The sequence below is a fragment of the Polyodon spathula genome, chromosome 6, assembly GCF_017654505.1.
Source record: "Polyodon spathula isolate WHYD16114869_AA chromosome 6, ASM1765450v1, whole genome shotgun sequence".
NCBI lineage: Eukaryota > Metazoa > Chordata > Actinopteri > Acipenseriformes > Polyodontidae > Polyodon > Polyodon spathula.
This window is the reverse complement of record NC_054539.1, coordinates 73,438,413-73,458,884: the sequence shown is the minus strand read 5'-3', so window position 1 is coordinate 73,458,884 and position 20,472 is coordinate 73,438,413. Positions and strand designations below refer to the sequence as shown.

Sequence of the window (20,472 nt, the reverse complement as noted above, 5' to 3'; positions counted from 1 at the left end):
CATTGGCCAATGCATTTCCACTTGCTTGCTTTAGGATTCTGCTGAGAATGCTGTCTGCTCTCACAGTGCAAGCAGTAAGCACTATTTGTTGGCTCTGCAACCTAGTAATCTAGAAATCGAACTGCTTGGTCAATATGATAGACTGTAATAAAATTATATACTGGTGGGGACTGGTGTTTATAACACTATCTTCCACATGGTTACAATTGTCTGACTGCACAGAGTCTACATATAGCCCCAACACTACAAGACTAACCTATGCCAGTGTTGTGGGGCAGTGCTAACACACAACAAAATGCAATGACACAACACCAACAAGTCAAATATTAAATACTGTCTAATATTATTCACGTCCTCCAGTTTATAAATGAGTATCGGCAGACGGGGAAATAAAGAAATGACAGTAATAATCATTATTCCTATTATTATGCTTTCATATTTTGGTTTAAGGATGTTGCTGTTTTCCCTAATGAAGCACAATTAAAAACCTTTTAAAACAGAACAATGTTGTTATTGTTCTTCAGTTTTTTTTTACAAAGTTTAATATTAACTATGCAGATTCCGAATTAATTGCCTAAACGTCCTCTAAGAAAGGAGGGAAGCGACCATTCAAATCTGGTGTGATGTGCTGTTAAACCGGTACTGCTGAACTCCAGGCACTTTGACATAGGTGAGGCGGGACTTGTTTACCACTAATTGTCTATATTTTATCAAATAAAATAAAAGTACTATCTGTGTAGATAACAGGTTTAGGCTAATCTACGGCAACATCAGCCTCGACATTAATTTGCACATGATTTTCATTATCTTTACTAGTACAAGCTTGTAGACATAACAAAAAACACAAAAAAACAAAACACGAACCACACACAGAAAGGTGCTTTGCTCTTAATATTGACTAATAAATTGCAAGTGTGCAGGGTGACATAGTGGCTATTTATATTTATCTCCCCACTCACCTCGTTTGAATTTAAAGCATGGTAAACAAGGTTCCTCGAGTTTGGATACATCCGGGTTCCGTTTTGATCTAGAAGGCTGCTCGATTTGGATGTTTACGAGGCACTGCTTGCATTTGGCAGGGATATCCATTTCTCCAGTGATTGGTTTTACGCAATCATGAGGGGCACACATGAGAGTAAATACGGATTCCATGTTACACAACAGCGGAGAGAAAATGTCGAAATGCATGCTGGGCTTTGTAGTGTTCAGTGCGATTGAACAAAGTGTCAGGATATGAGAAGAACCACATTGCGCAACTACAATTAAAAGGGTGCATCGCGATTAAGTCGCCTTGTTTTTTGACCCTTTAAATACTTGGTAAATGCTTCGGGGCAGTCACAGTTGTCAGACTGCAGAGTCTTGTGCATGTCTTCGAAGAGCTGGTAATTAAAGTCAGACTGTAGAAACAGTTTCTGTCGCAGATAAATCCATTGAAAAACGCGTAGGGTAATTTTGACAGTGCAAAGTACATTTTTGTTTTACATAATTAAGTTAGCTTTTTTCTGTATTGATTTAATTAATAATAATATCAGGTGGCCCACTGAAAATTAGCTACTGACCATGCAAACAGCTGACAAGTGCAATCAAGAGAAATTGCAGCACTGCAAACAAAAAGCGGGATGCTGCATAGATTCAGCTAAGGACAAGCTGTTCGCCTTGAGTAAAGACATATGGAGCTGCCCAGAACTAGCGTACGAGGAAAAGCAGTCTCACGACATCCTCGTTCGCTTCTTCACGGAGACAGAGAAGGGATGGAGCGTTGAGCGTCATTACAAACTGGACACGGCGTTCCGGGCCACTTGGGGACCCACCGGAGGCAACAAGGGGGGTGACACGTTAAACATTGGGTTTCTGTGCGAGTATGACGCATTGCCAGGTATCGGTCACGCATGCGGACATAACCTGATCGCTGAGGTTGGTGCTGCCGCAGCTGTGGGAATGAAAGGGGCGTTGGAGGCGCTGGTCGATCCGCCAGTTCGAGTAACGGTAAGGCAAGAATCACAGAAGCTGCCAAACCTTCATGGTCGAAAAAATTACACAGCAGCGTACAGTGGCATATCTGTAGTATTATATTAGTAGTACCTGGCTATGCAGTGTCTGCTAAACCGTTGACATTGCTTGTATTTGCATGAAGAGCAAGACTGCATAAAGCAGATGTAGCAGATAATGTCTTATCCGTGTATTGCACATTAATGCAATAACACATACATCCAACTTACACAAAATATTTAATATGCGGGCATGAGCTATGCTTTTCAGTTATTCGAGCTTTACACCGTTGTTTGTTTTTCACATTACAAGTTAGTCAGTTACTTACAAAACATACCCACACGTACCTGAGTAACATTGCATCCTTGCATGCAGTAACTGTTTTAATAACATTGAAACCTAATCTTCTTTCTGTCTTGAGAGGATCGAAGAAAACAGTTGTCACACGACTTTGCGCTGAAGGAGCGCACAATCTCACAAGGTGCACTATCACGTGCTACACCGGCATGAAAAGGAGGATAGGAAGGGAGTCGGGCAATAAAAATGCGCCCTCAGTGATTTTAGTGCAAAGCTCAGGTGCTAAAACCTTGCCCTAGCTTCCCAGTTGTAATTGTTATGGCTCTGAAATGTGTCCCCGTGGAGATAACAGCTGTCAGCAAATTCTCTCAGGTACACGCGTTTGGTCATGTTTGGTTTGTTGGATGACCTTGTGTGAAAGTTGAATTCTAGTTTACATCACCTGTTATTTGCCTGAGCAAGGCTTTTCTCTAGGGGAAGACACAAGCTTCAGAAGAGTACGTGGGGTCTGCTAAGTATGCCGGCCGCAGTGCTTGCAACAGCTAAAGATGCCCTCCACTCTTTTGTGACATTAACATATTAATTGGACTTTGGTCTGTTTCTATTTAATTTAGGAAGCTGGCTTTCCTATTCAATAGGAACATTAAATACATGTGGAATAATTATTATTTTAAAACAGGAACGTATGAATGCAGTTGTTTTAGACTATATCAAGTAGTAAGAGAGTCCCAAGTACCAATCAGGCAGAAGGAACATGTTGCAAACATTTTTACTCTTCTACTGTAATTAAATCCTGTAGTTTAAGCGGGAAAGTCGTTAATCAGCTTTGCTGAACTGCAGGATGTTTCCTAATCACAATTCAGATTATACACCACATCGTGGAGACTGGTTTCAAATCCCAAAAGAATTTATATGAAAAAAGCTGTACAGATATTTGAGGGGGTCACGTTGCTGGTTGATACCTTGCTTTCTGTGGGTACTGGCATTCTAAAGCTGGGTTTACACTGTATGATTTGTGCAATCGGGAGACGCAGCGCTACTTCACACTAACGTGGTCCCCTGCAAATGATCCCCTGCAGAATCCTCTTGGGGTCTGTTCCAAAGGGGTCACATTTAGGATATTGTAGGGTCTAATGAAGCCCAACACAAAACAGATGCAAAGGAATTAAACTTGTGCAGGGTGAGCTAAAGCAGCCAAAAAAACTGCCATGTAATAAATGCGCTATGTGCCAGGGTGCAGTGTGGCTGTGCCTCCACAAGATCATAGTCAACATTCGGTGACAGTTTAAACACCTGTATCAGCTTCCAAGTTGACATCTCCCTGTAGAACTTTTAGAACACGCTGAAGTACAAACCAATTCATATATCCTAGGGTTTACAGCAGTGAAACAGCACTGATCTTTCTGTTTAGGTAACTGTGATTGGCACTCCTGCAGAAGAAGACGGAGGTGGCAAGATTGACCTGATTGAAGCGGGAGGCTTTGAAGACCTGGACCTGGTGTTCATGGCACACCCATCGCAGGAGGATGCAGCCTACCTTCCTGACATGGCTGAAGATGAGTAAGCGAATAGTCAACTAGCCCAATACTAAAGTGACAGGCTACTGCAGAAACTGGTAGAGTCGACTGACCTCACCTCAAACGACTGTGAAGTAATAGCAAAGCCTGCTCTTTCACACAGTTGCAGGTTGCAATGCGTTACGTGTACACATTACATTTTGGAACATGATTAATTTGTTTGCAAAAAAAAAATCCAAGCAGTTTTCAAATGTTGTGCACAAACACAACGAGTTAGGAAACAGTACGTTAACACACAGAGCATCAGAAATGATTAAATGCATGATTTATTAAAGTACTGTGAATGGTGCTAACAATATAACTTCAGTAAATGTTACCCAATATTGCCATCATTTTATAGGTCACAGATTTTTCTGTATGTAAAATGCACACATTGTGGTAAAGTTGAATTAGATTTTTTTTTAATAGTCTTTTTTTTTTTTTTTTAAGTTAAAAAAAAATATTTAAACATCAATGATGTACTCAGTCACAGGAAAAGCAGTGATTGGTACGAACTACAACCATGCCTTGATTCTGGACGGATCTAAGAGTTCTCAAGAAAAGGTGGGGATGGGGGGGGGGGGTGGGGGTTGTATAATAAACCTTTTAAAATTTTCCTTCAGGAAGAGTCATTGTCTAAAAAAACTAAGAAGCAGCTTGTGTGTGTGGGACATGCTTCTTTCAGGGAATGCTATGAAAAAAAATCCCATTTAAAAAATCAAATAGACTTTTAACATAACAACATAATGAACACATGAAACTGTTACAGGCCCCTATACCAACAGTCCTTAATATTTTAAATAACTTGGGCTTAACAGCTTTGCAAATACAATTGGGGCTTTGAATAACTGCAAGGGCAGGTGATTGTTTTTATTAAAAAGTCAAGAAGATACTACAAAAAACCTATAAATAAAACAAAATTTGTTTGAGACTATACACTATGCATTTGTTATTGTGGTATTGACCGCCTGGACTAACGTTACAGCTGTACATTCTGTCTGTGTTGCATTTCATAATGTAAAAATAAAAATACCTTGTAGCTCGGGTATTTAGTTACATATACTGGAGGGCCAAATAAGGCAATGTCCAAATCTTGGGCAGGCCACAGAGTGCTCATAATGTGCGTATGGGGGGGTGACTTCATCCAGTGATACGATTTCTGATTGCCATTTAATAATACAAATACAAAGCAAATATATTTTTCACTGTAATGATATTAAAACTGCATGCTAGTAATCTTAAGTTTAATAAAACTATTACGTTAAAATGGACATCTAATGTCCTTTTTTTTTTGTCTAAAATTGACACACACTCGCACCGTCTTTGTTTTCAAAAAATTACTGCGCAACAAGCGTGCAAGTTAAACAATGAAATCACGTCAATCTGTGATGGTGGCATGGGAGGGCAGAACAAAAAATTGAGGGGGCTACACCCCACTTTGTGTGGCATGCATAAATATATTTGAATCATTTTCCATGTCAGAAGTGGACCAGGGTGAACAGCAATCATTTATACAGCAACCTTTAGGAAAGGTAGAAGCTACAGCAGAGGACTCACTATCTGAAGAAGTGAAGTAATAACAATAGTAAACAGTAAATAAACATTCACTGTTATGGAGTTGTCACAAAGACGGCCAGAGTGGGTGGTGTCAGACCAGAGCCAGGAAATAATAAACAAAAAGAGAGGTGGAGTTTGGTGGAGCTGAGCGAATGCTTTCGCTCAGCATTTAATAAATAAACAAACTGAAAATTAACGATTGAACAAACAAAAACAGGGCACGGCACGTTCGCCAAAACAAATAGACAAACAAAACGGACCAAACAAAACAAACAATGGACTAACAAACAAACACGGTGAGCTTCTATTTCTTAACGATTACTATTATTCTTATTATTTCCTCCGTCTCCAATCCCGTTCTCCACTCACCGAACACCCAACCCCGAGTGGGTGAAAACATGCTGCTTTTATGCAGCTGTAAAGAGACTCGATTGCTAATCAGTCATTCAATTGGAGTCTCGGTACAACTGCGCGTGAATTAATAAAGTGCAATTCCCCGTGCTCACATATTATTACTTTTTACTTGCACGTGAAGTGCTGTGCAATCCTCGTGCCTAAATACAAATATACATTTTAAACACTCGTGTTACACAGACCCGTTTATATCCCATGTACCAATGACTCTACACCAACATTTAAACACACCACACGCAACACATAACAGAAAATACACACGGGGGTGGGCACTTCGTCACAGGAGTGTACTGGAGTGTAGTGATGCGTAGGGCCGGATTAGTCTATATGCAAATTACGTTATAGTGCAGGGTGCCCAGGAGAATTGGGGCACACGCAAGGTCAACGTTTTACAAAAACTGCATGTGAGCGGCCGGGCCCACACACACAGGAAGAGAGGCACACAGAAGCTTGCTTGCGGTTCATTTTTTAAAATTTTATGACGGCTAGGCATTCCTTCTCAATTACAGTATAACTGGTCTGTTTCTCACGCAAGCAGCTTCTTGTAAATGTACAATACCAAATGCTCCACACACTCTACCTCCTGGGAGAGATCCTTCACTAACCCTACACCAGAGGCAACAGATAGAATGATATAATGTATGAACCATGCACAACTTACACATTCACTTATTTCAGTTTTAGGGTCAATTTAAAAACCTGTGCTGTCTGAAATGTGCACAGTAGGCCTATGCCTCTTTACATTTTAGAAATGTTTGTTTTCAATTAGGGGGTTTGAATTTAAAAAAAGGTAAAGGTGTATAATGCAGGAGGCTGCCCTTGTGCAGCCGGCAAGAAGGGTTTAAATCCGTAGAGTTTGTTTCTCTCCCTTTGATAGCTAACCAAAAGTTTAAAACCAAAAAATAAGTACAGTCAGAAAAGTTATTCCCTATTTTGTTAAACTAGATTGTTTTGTGTTGAATGCAATGTTACTACTGGTCTGTAGAAGGGATCTACAAACAGTTTTAGAAGGAAAAAAAAAAGTTTTTGTTTTGCTGGATATGTACAACATATTGAAACATTGGGCAGCTGGATCTTTGAGCTAATATATATATATATATATATATATATATATATATATATATATATATATATATATATATATATATATATATATATATATATAGTATATAGGGTTAATTTCTTCCCTGCTAGAAAAAAAATTAAAAAATGTGCAGGTGCACATTTGGGTTTAAGGGTTTAATTAACAATATTTGTGTTAATTGTTTTATTGTTAATTATCCCCTGCACCTGGCTACCATTGTAAATTGGAGCCAGGTGCAGGGTATTTAAGAAAGGCAGTCAGTTTGTCCAGGGCTGCTGTAGAGAAAGAAGCAGGAAGGTGTGTGCCCTGTTTCTGAGCAGTCACAACGGGTAGGACTCTGTGTTAAATTGTGTTTTTGTGTACTGGTAAACAGCTTAGCTGTCTGGTGTGTTAGTTAGGGCAATACTGACTGTGTAGTTAGTGCTCCAGTGGGAGCTAGGTGTTTATTTTGTGTTTTGTTTGTTTCCATTTGTGTTTTTGTATTTATTAAAAAATAGCGCGCAAGAGCTGAAAAACTTCGATTTCTGTATCCTGGGTCCTGTTTTAAAGGGGCAACGAAAGGGGCAGCTATCGATATTTGAATATATAGGGCCTGTGTAAATCGTGATTTCACGGACTGCGTGGAAGTCGTGAATTTTTTTTTTTAAGAAATAAGAACAAGTGATTTCATAATTATTTGAATTTCATACAAAAAAATCACATTATCTAAACTGTACAGCTCTGCTGTGTGTCTGTGTGTAATATTCGACATGCACGCTATGTGCAGACTAGGCAGGAAATGAAAATACTATACAATACAACCAAGAAAAGTGATGTCTCTAAAAAGTGTACAAATGTGTCTGATACAATTATTGACCAAAGAGAAAGGCGGAAATCCAGACAGTACTGCGACTGCTTAACTTGCAAAGAAACAAAAAACAGTGACTTCCACGTTCCCCAAAAGTCCACTGAAAACCGGGAAGCACGAAACACATTGCATTTTGACAGCATTTTGTTTGTGCAAATATCCCTCTTGAAAAATTGGACAACCAAAATGTACTTAAATTCTTCAGACTGAGTGTAGAAAATTGTGGAGCAATTCCTTCATCAGCCCAGCTGAGGCGTGAATACTTACCTAAAGTTGCCGAGTATCACAAGCAGGAGATTTTGGAATTGGTAAAACAGTCTGGTTCAATCTGGTCACCAATCTGGTTGTATTTGTTTTGCAAGACCTAAATGGTGAACCTGCACGTGATGTACTGGAACTAAAAGTTGTCTTGCAGATCCACTTTACCTACAGGCTGTTAATTACAACACCGTTTCACAAGCTAGTGTAAAGTGCTTGAATAATGTTGACGTTGATTTTGATGATGTCAGTGCAGGGCTAGATTAAAGGTCATGGGGGCACTAATCTAACCCACATTTTGGGGGCCCCATGCATAGAAAGCAGATGGATCACTCGCGCTACCTGTCGGACTCCCCACAACACAGCACAGGGTCCTGATGGCTCTGTCGCAGCAGGTTCTCCCCACTACACAGCAATGGGGAACCTGCTGTGACATAGCCGCCAGGACCCAGGCCATACACACAAGGCTCATTTGCTTGAGCGGCGGAGCAGTGCATGCTGGGGGACACTGCTGTGATTGTTTGGCTCTGCCGAACCAGGACGCTTCATTTTATGTACAAGGTTGTTTTAATGCCTGTTTTTGACTTGCCCTGTCCTGTGTGTCTGTGGTTAAATTGTCGCTGCCACCCTAAGTGTCTGCAGAGTGTTGCCAATAGAAACGCTTATTTCAATGTTTCAAAGTGTGGTGGGAAAATTACATCTTATGCAATTTATGTACTAACCTCTGAGCTGTTTGTTCATGTGTTTGCTTAGCCTGTGTGACTTAAAAAGGGATCATACCAATGTAATAAGAAGTTTGAAGCTTATTTTCTTTAGAATGTTTAGAATTAAAAATAATACTTTTAGCAGTCTAGACATTCCTCTTCCCCTTTTAACCTTCACCTACATCCTGTTATTGCTAAATGAAGAGAGTCAAAGGTAGACCAGAAATGTCCATATATAGTCATGCTTTAGTAGACTGCAAAAGAGCCTACGTGACAAGACGGAGATTGTCATGGTGCCAGGAGGAACAAGACATGCTGGCCAAAGCGATAATAAGTTAATTATAAGTAGTTATGATATTTGTTATATGATGTGTTGTTATTGTATAATTAGATAGGCCACTTTGATGTTATTACTCATATGACTGTTTAAGCTTTCCATGCTCGGGCTTATAAGATTTAGGTAGTAACCACAAGCTGCTTTCGTGGCACTTAACAAGAAATGTCACCTGTTTTATTTTAGGGGGCTTGCAATTTAAATAAGTTGTTATGATTGGTCTCATCTTTATCTTCCAAGTTGTTGCTATCCGCTAATATTGAGTTAAGCTTCTGTGATTGGCTCGCAATAACTGTAGGTTACAAGGTATATATTACGGTTACTGGCTCTGAGTAGCTCAGAACACTGCTCGGTTTTCCTAACACCTGCGTGTGTTGAGTGTGCTCTCGGGTTTGCAAACTATTAAACTTGTTTAGTCAATCTTGTTTGTTCTACTGAGTCTCTGTCTTACAGAAGTTAAAGTGAAAGCTTCCATTACATTCGGCACAGTGTGGAATAGCATTGTTACGTTGTTTTTGCTTGGCTTATTGAGAGCCTGTAGTATTTGCAGAAACCATTGGCTGTGTCTCCTGGATCAGCAATTCGCAACCCTAAAAAAAACAAGACTTTAATTAGCTATTTGCTTTCACTGTTTACAGATGAGCTCTATTAAATTACTTATTTTCAAATACAATGGAAACTGAAAAATATCAGCATGACTCTACAGTGGCTGTCAAAAGTATTCACCCCCTTGGACTTTTCCACATTTTATTGTGTACAACATGGAATCAAAATGGATTTAATTAGGAGTTTTTGCCACTGATCAACACAAAAAAGTCCATAATGTCAAAATGAAAAATAAAATCTACAAATTGTTCTAAATGAATTACAAATATAAAACAGAAAATAATTGATTGCATAAGTATTCACCCCCATTGCTATGACACACCTAAATAAACTCGGGTGCAACCAGTTGTCTTTAGAAGTCACATAATTAGTTGAATGGAGTTCATCTGTGTGCAATTAAGGTGTTTCCCATGATTTCAGGTTAAACACACCTGTCTCTGGGAGGTCCCACAGTTGGTTAGTACATTTCCTAACAAAAACTACATCATGAAGACGAAGGAACAATCAAAGCAAATCTGGAATAAGGTTCTTCAAAAGCACCAATCAGGGGTAGGATATAAGAACTTTTCCAAAAGGCACTGAATATCCCCCGGAGCATAGTAAAGTCAATTATTAAGAAATGGAGAGAATATAGCACAACTGTGAATCTGTCTAGAACAGGGTGTCCGGGCGAGAAGGGCACTAGTCAGGGAGGCCACCAAGAGGCCTATGGCAACTCTAAAGGAGTTACAGTCTTCCACGGCTGAGCTGGGAGACACTGTGCATACGGCAACAATAGCCCGGGTGTTTCACAAAACTGGCCTTTATGGGAGAGTGGCAAAAAGAAAGCCAATGTTTGAAAAAAACTCGCATCAAATCTCGGCTAGAGTTTGCCAGAAGGCACATGGGAGACTCTGAGACCAAGTGGAAGAAGATTCTGATGGTCTGATGAGACCAAAATAGAGCTTTCTGGCCTCAACGCCAAGCACTATGTTTGGCGCAAGCCTACGCCGCACATCATCCTGAGAACACCATCCCTACCGTGAAGCATGGTGGTGGCAGCATCATGCTATGGGGATGCTTCTCTGCGTCAGGGCCTGGGAAGCTTGTGAAGATAGAGGGCTAAATGGATGCAGCAAAGTACAGAGAAATCCTGGAGGAAAACCTGCTGAAGTCTGCAAGAGACCTGGGACTTGGGAGAAGATTCATCTTCCAGCAGGACAGACCCCAAACATACAGCCAAAGCCACACTGCAGTGGCTTAAAAACAAAAAGGTCAATGTCCTGGAGTGGCCCAGTCAAAGCCCGGACCTCAATCCAATTGAGAATATGTGGAAAGAGTTGAAAATTGCTGTTCACCAAAGGTCCCCATCCATCTTGACGGAGCTTGAGCAATTTTGCAAAGAAGAATGGGCAGAAATTGCAGTGTCCAGATGTGCAAAGCTGGTAGAGACTTATCCAAATAGACTCATCGCTGTAATTGCTGCCAAAGTGCCTCTACCAAATATTGACTCAAGGGGGTGGATACTTACGCAATCAATTATTTTCTGTTTTGTATTTGTAATTAATTTAGAACAATTTGTAGATTTTATTTTTCACTTTGACATTATGGACTTTTTTGTGTTGATCAGTGGCAAAAACTCCTAATTAAATCCATTTTGATTCGATGTTGTAACACAATAAAAAGTGGAAAAGTCCAAGGGGGTGAATACTTTTGAGAGCCACTGTAAAGCTCTGCATTTTTTATTTGAAAATAAGCCATTTATAAGGGAGTGTAACGGGGTGGAGATCTGTACTGTCTCTGCTGGCGTGTTCATAGTGCTGCAGGAAGAGGGCAGCAGTCGTCCAATACCTGCCTGTGGGTCATGGCAGTGACACGGAGAGGTGGGAAAGGGGTTATGGAGGCTTTCCCCCTCTCTTTGTGTGGCTGAGAGGCAGGTCTTGGGGGGGATTGTTAGCCCTGTAAAATAACTCTACTATTTCCTCAGGTCTGCCCTTCTAGGATGTACCAGGTGTATGGAAGCTCTGGTCAGGAACCGAGAACAGCCAGGACAGAAACAAACCGGGAATGAAATTGAAAACAAACAAAAAGAAAGAAACGTAGTGACAGCGGGGACACCGTGGGCAGACCCCTGTGTATTTTTATAAAAGGCTGAGGAATGGTCAGAGTAGGACGGAGACCCGGGCTTGCGGGTAGCGATGGCTGGGGTAACGCTGCCAAGTGCAGCACCTTTTGTTTGTAGTTTTGATTACTGTGTTTTCTTTTCCTTTTTCCTTTCGCATTTGGCATGACATTTCTTTAAGAGCCCTGGAGGATCTCCATGATTGCACTACTTGGAGGTCTCCGCCAACCGGATTCTTAAAAGCAAGAGGGAGCGGAACCCTATATAAGGGCTGAAGGCTCTGTAAAGAGGTAGAAGGTGAAGACAGGTGAACTGACCAGTAAGGAGAGACCGTTGAGGAACGTGTGAGGGAGAGAGGGAGAAGACGGACAGTTAGACTGAGTAAAGGGGCAACTGCATCGGAGAAGGGAGACTAGACTGGAGTCTGAGAGAGGGACGGTTGTTGGAGCGGCCTCTTGGTCCTTCCCTCATCCTTCTGTTTACCCTCCTGGTCTTTCCCCCTGTATTTTATTATTCACAGTAAATATGGGCTGTTATTCCCTTTTCCCCATTGATTTCATCAGGACCCCTGCCCGAATGAACGTTACATTGGTGTCAAACCCACGAGCCTGGGATGGTGGACTAGAGGACCTCCTTGGTGGCCGTGAGGACCAAGGCTGGTGCCTTGCCTGCAGGGAGTTCGGGCACAAGGTGGTATGCTGCTCCTGCCAGAAGGAAGAGGAAGTACTGCTTGTCCCGAAGCAAAAGAGGAGGAGGGGTGCCTGTTCCCGAAGGCAAGCAAGGGAGCCGGTGCCGTCTCCAGATTCAGAGATGGAGGTGCTGCCTGCCCGAGCAACTGAAAAGGAGGTGCTGTCCTCCCGACTGCCGGAAAGAGAGAAGCCGCCACCACTGCAAGCGGCAGCCCTTTCAAGGGCTGCTGTAAAGGGCCCAGAGTACCTGCCGCCAGTACCACCCCATGAATCCCACCAGCGCCACTGCCGGGGTGCCCCGCGCTAATGTGAGCCTTTCCACTGCCAGTGCCTCCGTCACATCTGGAGTCCCCTGCACCACTGCCAGCATCACCATTGCTGGAGTGTTCTGCGCCACCGCCCGACTGCCCAGCACTGACACCGGAGTGGCCAGAGCCAGCGCCTGACTGCTAAGCCTTGCTGCCTGGGTGCCCTGCACCACTGCCCACGTTGCCACTAGCAGCATTTCCACGCCGGATTGCCGGAGGTGTCATGGTCGGCATTGCCACTGCCAGCTTCACTACTATCGGAGAGCATAGCATTGGCACCCTCTGTAAACGAGCCCCGCCTGGGCAAAATTCACTCGGGCTTAGGGGTAAAAAGGGGGTTAAACCCCTAACAGAAGACCCAGGACCACCCTGGCAAAAGGAGGAGAGGAGACAGCACTGGCTGCCAACCTACCCACCAGGATCCAGAGGGAGAAAACTGGACATGAGGGGAGGGGAGAGGGGTTGTTTTTTAGGGGGGGGAGGTGGCCGATTGCAGCCATGAGTTGCATTGTGCAAAAAAAAGACTAAGGTGGGGGCAATGTAACGATCTGTGCATTTGTGTTGTACTGTAATTCCCGTTGTAATTGTATCCTGTTCCTGCTCTGTATCTCCCGCCACTGGTTTTGTTTACCTCTGTGTCTGTGTAAATCCTAGCCTGGGTGTGGGCATGGTCTGTGTCTTTCCTGTGATTGGTCCTGTCTGCGAGCCACTGTGTGTGCACGTGTTCTATGTGTTCCCATTGACCCATAGTGTGTGGCTGAGGACCAATGGGATGTGTGTATTGCTCTCCTGTCATCTACATATGGAAAACTTCTTCTCGTTCTCAGGAACGATTTATCTTTTGAATATATTTTGCCCATGACTTTGCAACATCTTTCCTTTGCAGGATCTGAGGGTTTTTTGTCCATCACTTAAAAATAACTTTGCCTATTTTCCCCGGGGCAAAAAAGCAATCCTATTGTTGGATGCTTGACAGGGCAGGGGTGGGGCCTGGGGGCTGTGTGTGTGTGTGTGTGTGTGTGTGTGTGTGTGCTGCTGTTACTCTGATTCTGATTGGATGTGTTTAAAAAAAAAAAAAAAAAAAAAAAAAGTCACAGTCAGACCACTCCCCCGAGATATATTTACACAGTCAGACCATGACCTCGAGTATATTTACAGTCAGACCATGACCTCGAGGAGTATATGTCATTTACAGTAAGAACATCTTACCTCGAGGATATATTTATAGTCAGACCGCGACCTCGAGGAGATATGTTAGTCAGTTCTGGTACTGGAGCTCCTATATAATTCAGTGTGGTATTGGAGCTCCTACAGTGCCTATGGAAAGTCTACACCCCTTTCAAAATGTTCACCTTTTGTTGCCTTATAGCCTGGAATTAAAATGCATTACAATAGTTTTTTTTTTCATTTATCTACACATCCTACATCACAACTTTCAAGTGAAAAAAATATTCTAGAAATTTGTAGAAATTAAATTAAAAATAAAAACTGAAATAGCTTGGTTGGATAAGTGTCTATCCCCCTTGTAATAGCAATCCTAAATTAGCTCAGGTGTAACCAATTGCCTTCAAAATCACACACCAAGTTACGTGGCCTCCACCTGTGTTTAAATTATAGTGATTCACTTGATTTCAGGATCAATTCAGCAGTTCCTGTAGGTTCCCTCTGCGGGGTAGTGCATTTCAAAGCAAAGACTCAACCATGAGCACCAAGGCGCTTTCAAAAGAACTCCGAGACAAAGTTGTTGAAAGGCACAGATCTCGGGATGGGTATAAAAAAATATCAAAGGCCTTGAATATCCCTTGGAGCACAGTCAAGACTATTATTAAGAATTGGAAGGTGTATGGCATCACCAAGACCCTGCCTAGATCCGACCGTCCCTCCAAACTAGTTGACCAAGAAAGACCTAAATCCAATCAAAAATTTGTGGCATGATTTGAAGATTGCTGTCCATCAACCCTCCCCAAGGAACTTGACAGAGCTTGAACAGTTTTGTAAAGAAGAATGGTGAAATATTACCAAATCTAGGTGTGCAAAGTTAGTAGAGACCTATCCCAACAGACTCACAGCTGTAATTGCTGCCAAAGGTGCTTCCACCAAGTATTAACTCAGGGGGGTGGAGACTTATAATCCAATTATGAACTTTCAGTTTTGTATTTTAAAAATATATATATATATATATATATATATATATATATATATATATATATATATATATATATATATATTTTTTTTTTTTCTAAATAAAAACATTTTCCCTGAATAGTGTTGAGTATGGTGTGTAGATAAGTGGGGAAAAAAATCCTTATTTAAATGCATGAAACTCTGAGGCACTGACACAACAAAATGCGAAAAAAGTTCAAGGGGGTGTAGACTTTCTATAGGCACTGTGTATAAGTCAGTCTGGCGGTGCTCATCAGTACAGGGGGGCGTAAGAGCGGGCATTGCACAAAGTAAAATAAAAATAATTATACATGTGTGATTTCAGATTAATCAACTGGATTTCCTTTTTTCTTATAGGTTTTGAAATTGATTGTAGCTGAAGCCTTTCCTCCTCCTCCTCCCATGGCATTACACAGACAAAATATGAATTAAAGAACTAAACTGAAGAGCTGTTACAATCTAATACTGCCAAACGAGAGCTAAATTAATCAGGAGCAATGCCGTGTGTGTGTGTTTTCAGGCTGCCATGGCTGTACTGTACTGTACTGTACGTAAACCAGGAGAGAGATACAAACAACAGCATTCAATACAGCTCTATTGAGAAACACTACAATAAACTAAAATTCAATGACAAACTTTTCAAGACATTGAAAAAAAATTGCAGTCAACGTTTGTCTTTTGAATTTTAGTTTATTTTAGTATTTCTCGATAAATAAATACAGTGAGAGGTTGCTGTGAGCCATTTTAAGAAGGCATGATTTTGATTTTGTAGTGTGACGGTGAAGTACTATGGAAAGGCCTCTCATGCTGCAGCGTATCCATGGGAAGGGATTAATGCTTTAGATGCTGCTGTCCTCGCTTACAACAACTTGTCTCTGCTGAGGCAGCAGCTGAAGCCTGACTGGAGACTCCACGGTGAGGATTCATGTACTACTGCCATTAAACATCTGCTTCTTTTTCAGCTTTTTTTCTTTCCTGGTTTATTTATTCATCTTTTTTTTCTCCCAAAAGAAGTAACTCTTTTCACACATTGGCTCTATGTTCAATAGATTTTATCGGTGTGAATCATTTGTAAGAGACATGTTTGATTGGCTGGTTAATTGAAAATCTTCCCTAATGTCAGTGTTCTACTGAATTCTACAGGATCCTATGGAGCTGCTCTGTAGATAGTCGATAGGGATTTTTTTTTTTTTTTACTATAAAATCTATAGAAATTCTATAGAGATTCTTTCTATAGAATTCTATAGACAATTTTCCATAAGGGTTGCATTTAGCAGGTGGCTGTTCCCACTCTGTGTTCAGATTCCCTGTTGCCTGGCATTACCTTTGTCTTGTGCCCTTTTCTAGGTATCATTAAACATGGAGGGGTGAAGCCGAACATCATTCCAGCATACTCCGAGCTGGACTTCTATCTGCGCACCCCGAAGCGCAGGGACCTCCCGGTTCTCAGAGCGAAGGCGGAGCAGTGTTTCAGATCTGCTGCCATGGCAACCGGGTGCCGAGTACGTTTCAGCTACTTAGAGAGTGAAAGTAGAATGTAAAAAAGAAACTACCCAAACAAAGCCCAAATATAACTAAATATAACAAAAGGCACATGTTGAAAGACTTGAGTTGTGCATTATTAAGTGTGTTTTTTTTTTTTTTTTATCAAAAATTCATTTCAGGCTCCCATGAAGAGTTCAGTTTTTTTATACCAAAAATACCTTCAACTTGTAATATATCTTTTTAAAGATATATTTTATTCATAGACAAATGAGCAAATAGTGCATCCAGATCATGCTCCCTCCTGTAACATTGGTGCTGGTTTTTTGTTCCCACAATGAGCTTCAGGGTTGTTGCACAAGAGAGCTTGTTTGGGTAGAGCATGACAAACACCAGTGACAGCTGAGAAATGTTTAGGTTTCGTGTGTATAATACAAAGCTGCTGTTTTTCTTTTAGAGGCGCTGCTAGTTTAGGGTTGAAGTGACAGATACTGCAGTAGCTTTTACTACAGTTTTCTCCACTGTTATTTTGAAGAGACTGTCCACAAAACACAGACTCTAATGCAGCTGTTTATTTTGAGTTTTTAAATAACAAAATCCTAGTAAACAAAAAAGGAAATGGAGGAAGCAAGCCTGTGGGGAACTGAACAGAAGCTGTGCTCTTTGTTTCAGGTAGAGCTGCAGTACGGGCCTCACGAGTACCACAATGTTCTTCCTAACAAGACACTCGCGCGGCTGTATGAGGAGAATGGGAAGGCACTTGGCATTGAATTCACAACAGACGAGCAGGTCCTCAACACCCAATCTGGTAAATACATCCCTGTGTTGCGTCATACTGACTAGTTTATTTCGAGGACACAGCTGTCATTTATACTGCTTGCACATGCAGAGTCTTGTATTTCAGAAACTTCCGAGGTAGGGGCGGAAACAACCCTTTTGCACCTAGGGGTTATGTACCATAGGTCTGTGGAAACATAGAGACTGCTACTGATTTAGAAAGTTATTCTGGTTGGCCATTTCAATTACTGTGCCACTGTTCCTTGTACTGTAAATGGTTTGGAGGTTTCTTCCTATTACCATCCTGTTGGATAAAGAGGGATTTTAAAAATATATTTTATTGTCACCTGTATGTTGAATTGTGGTGAATCTTCCTTGGCACATTGTTCAGCACTAGGTATGGAGTGTATTTTTGTCTGGGACATGCAGAGGCTTCTGTCTGTCTGTCCAACTGTGTCCATATGTCACATACGTTTGTATTTTCAGCAGTGGAGGGGGTTGGATGTCCTTCCTATCTGAAATGACTGAGCAGTAACGCAGCAGCTGGGTCTTTATCAGCTCTTTTCTGTTTTATAGGATCCACTGATTTTGGAAATCTGTCCTTTGTTGTTCCTGGAATCCATCCCTATTTTTACATTGGCTCTGAAGCACTGAATCACACTGAAGAGTACACTGCAGCTGCCGGTAGGGCTTCTTATCCATGCTCTCTATGAACAGCAGCATCTTATTTATTTTATTTGCTTGCAGATGAAAGGTCCAATTTGGCCTGATAATAATATTACTGCCATAGGCTTTGGTTAGCTTTTTTGTTTTAGTTTTAATATCCAATACAAATATACTTTTAATTGTGGTGTTCTCAATTTAAAAACAAACAAAACATTTGTTCAGCTTTAAAAAAAGTAATTATTAATAAAATATGCCATATCTCCTATAGGTTTTAATATCTATTTTCATACCTCTCACAGATATTTCATAGACAGCTATAGATGAAACGTTGCTGCTGCTGTCTGGGACATAACCACGTCAAGTACTGCAGTTCAAACTCAGTACCAGGATGAGGGGGTTTATCTGTTGAGTTGTGTTTAAAATGTTGAATGCATATCCTGAATTAATGTAAAAAAATGAATCACAGAAGTGTAGGAATAAGCTTAGATTTTAATATCTCAGTACAGTGTGTGTGTGCGTTGGAAAGCTTCATTTATTAGATTTTAATATCTCAGTACAGTGTGTGTGTGTGTGCGTTGGAAAGCTTCATTTATTAGATTTTAATATCTCAGTACAGTGTGTGTGTGCGTTGGAAAGCTTCATTTATTAGATTTTAATATCTCAGTACAGTGTGTGTGTGTGCGTTGGAAAGCTTCATTTATTAGATTTTAATATCTCAGTACAGTGTGTGTGTGTGCGTTGGAAAGCTTCATTTATTAGATTTTAATATCTCATAGTGTGTGTGTGTGCGTTCTCAGTATCTCAGTGTGTGTGTGTGTGCGTTGGAAAGCTTCATTTATTAGATTTTAATATCTCTACAGTGTGTGTGTGTGCGTTGGAAAGCTTCATTTATTAGATTTTAATATCTCAGTACAGTGTGTGTGTGTGCGTTGGAAAGCTTCATTTATTAGATTTTAATATCTCAGTACAGTGTGTGTGTGTGCGTTGGAAAGCTTCATTTATTAGATTTTAATATCTCAGTACAGTGTGTGTGTGTGCGTTGGAAAGCTTCATTTATTAGATTTTAATATCTCAGTACAGTGTGTGTGTGTGCGTTGGAAAGCTTCATTTATTAGATTTTAATATCTCAGTACAGTGTGTGTGTGTGTGCGTTGGAAAGCTTCATTTATTAGATTTTAATATCTCAGTACAGTGTGTGTGTGTGCGTTGGAAAGCTTCATTTATTAGATTTTAATATCTCAGTACAGTGTGTGTGTGTGTGTGTGTGTGTGCGTTGGAAAGCTTCATTTATTAGATTTTAATATCTCAGTACAGTGTGTGTGTGTGCGTTGGAAAGCTTCATTTATTAGATTTTAATATCTCAGTACAGTGTGTGTGTGTGTGCGTTGGAAAGCTTCATTTATTAGATTTTAATATCTCAGTACAGTGTGTGTGTGTGTGTTGGAAAGCTTCATTTATTAGATTTTAATATCTCAGTACAGTGTGTGTGTGTGCGTTGGAAAGCTTCATTTATTAGATTTTAATATCTCACTACAGTGTGTGTGTGTGCGTTGGAAAGCTTCATTTATTAGATTTTAATATCTCAGTACAGTGTGTGTGTGTGCGTTGGAAAGCTTCATTTATTAGATTTTAATATCTCAGTACAGTGTGTGTGTGTGCGTTGGAAAGCTTCATTTATTAGATTTTAATATCTCAGTACAGTGTGTGTGTGTGCGTTGGAAAGCTTCATTTATTAGATTTTAATATCTCAGTACAGTGTGTGTGTGTGCGTTGGAAAGCTTCATTTATTAGATTTTAATATCTCCGTACAGTGTGTGTGTGTGCGTTGGAAAGCTTCATTTATTAGATTTTAATATCTCAGTACAGTGTGTGTGTGTGCGTTGGAAAGCTTCATTTATTAGATTTTAATATCTCAGTACAGTGTATGTGTGTGCGTTGGAAAGCTTCATTTATTAGAGTTTAATATCTCAGTACAGTGTGTGTGTGCGTTGGAAAGCACCCTTCTGCAGTTTGCAGAAGTGTAACTTGCTTGTTTTGAAGTTTTGCAACTTGTTTACCATCAGAATTATTTTTAAAGTAAGGATCACAATGCTATGCTATGGAAAATGGTGGTTAAGACCGCAAAATACCAGCTGCAGTGCACAAGAAACCAGCCCCTGGGTTGACCGCACTAAACTAGTGTATATAAGGAAGTTAGCAGAGGTTTCTGGGACACTGGTAACCCTGTGTTCTGTACTAGGGTATTAACAGCAGACTAATAGGGTTTATATGTTGTTGCAGACTTGCATACCGGACCCCCTATGTTTAATCTGATTGTTGAGAATAAAGCAGCCTGAACCAGTTAATGAGTTATTTTGGTACTTGGTTGGCATGTTCTTTAGTTTATTACTGTTCACGTATTATTGATCATATTCTATCATAGTTTTAACCGTACCTGTTTTTGTTGCATACCATATTGAGACAGAAATCTAATTAAATGGAACTGGCTGATTTTATTACAAAGTATTGAACAAGCGATCAAATAAATCCAACAGCAGCAGTAACCATGACAATGAAGCCTGTAGGCAAGGCCTTGGATTTGAAAGCATTCGTCTTTTAATATTTGCTAATAAAAAAAAAAAAGAAAAGATGCACTCAACT

The 20,472-nt window shown here is 40.7% G+C and overlaps 1 protein-coding gene across 1 annotated transcript in view; it reads left to right on the top strand.

Moving 5' to 3' along the window:
- The first annotated feature begins 1,341 nt into the window (after positions 1-1,341).
- The window catches only part of LOC121317598 (peptidase M20 domain-containing protein 2-like), a 19,989-nt gene continuing 858 nt past the window's right edge, over positions 1,342-20,472 (top strand). The window contains exons 1-6 of the mRNA XM_041253706.1: positions 1,342-1,986; positions 3,698-3,846; positions 15,680-15,822; positions 16,255-16,409; positions 17,062-17,197; positions 17,743-17,850. Of these exons, the coding sequence (XP_041109640.1) occupies positions 1,561-1,986; positions 3,698-3,846; positions 15,680-15,822; positions 16,255-16,409; positions 17,062-17,197; positions 17,743-17,850 (1,117 nt within the window). The 5' untranslated portion in view covers positions 1,342-1,560. The remainder of the gene's footprint in view (positions 1,987-3,697; positions 3,847-15,679; positions 15,823-16,254; positions 16,410-17,061; positions 17,198-17,742; positions 17,851-20,472) is intronic.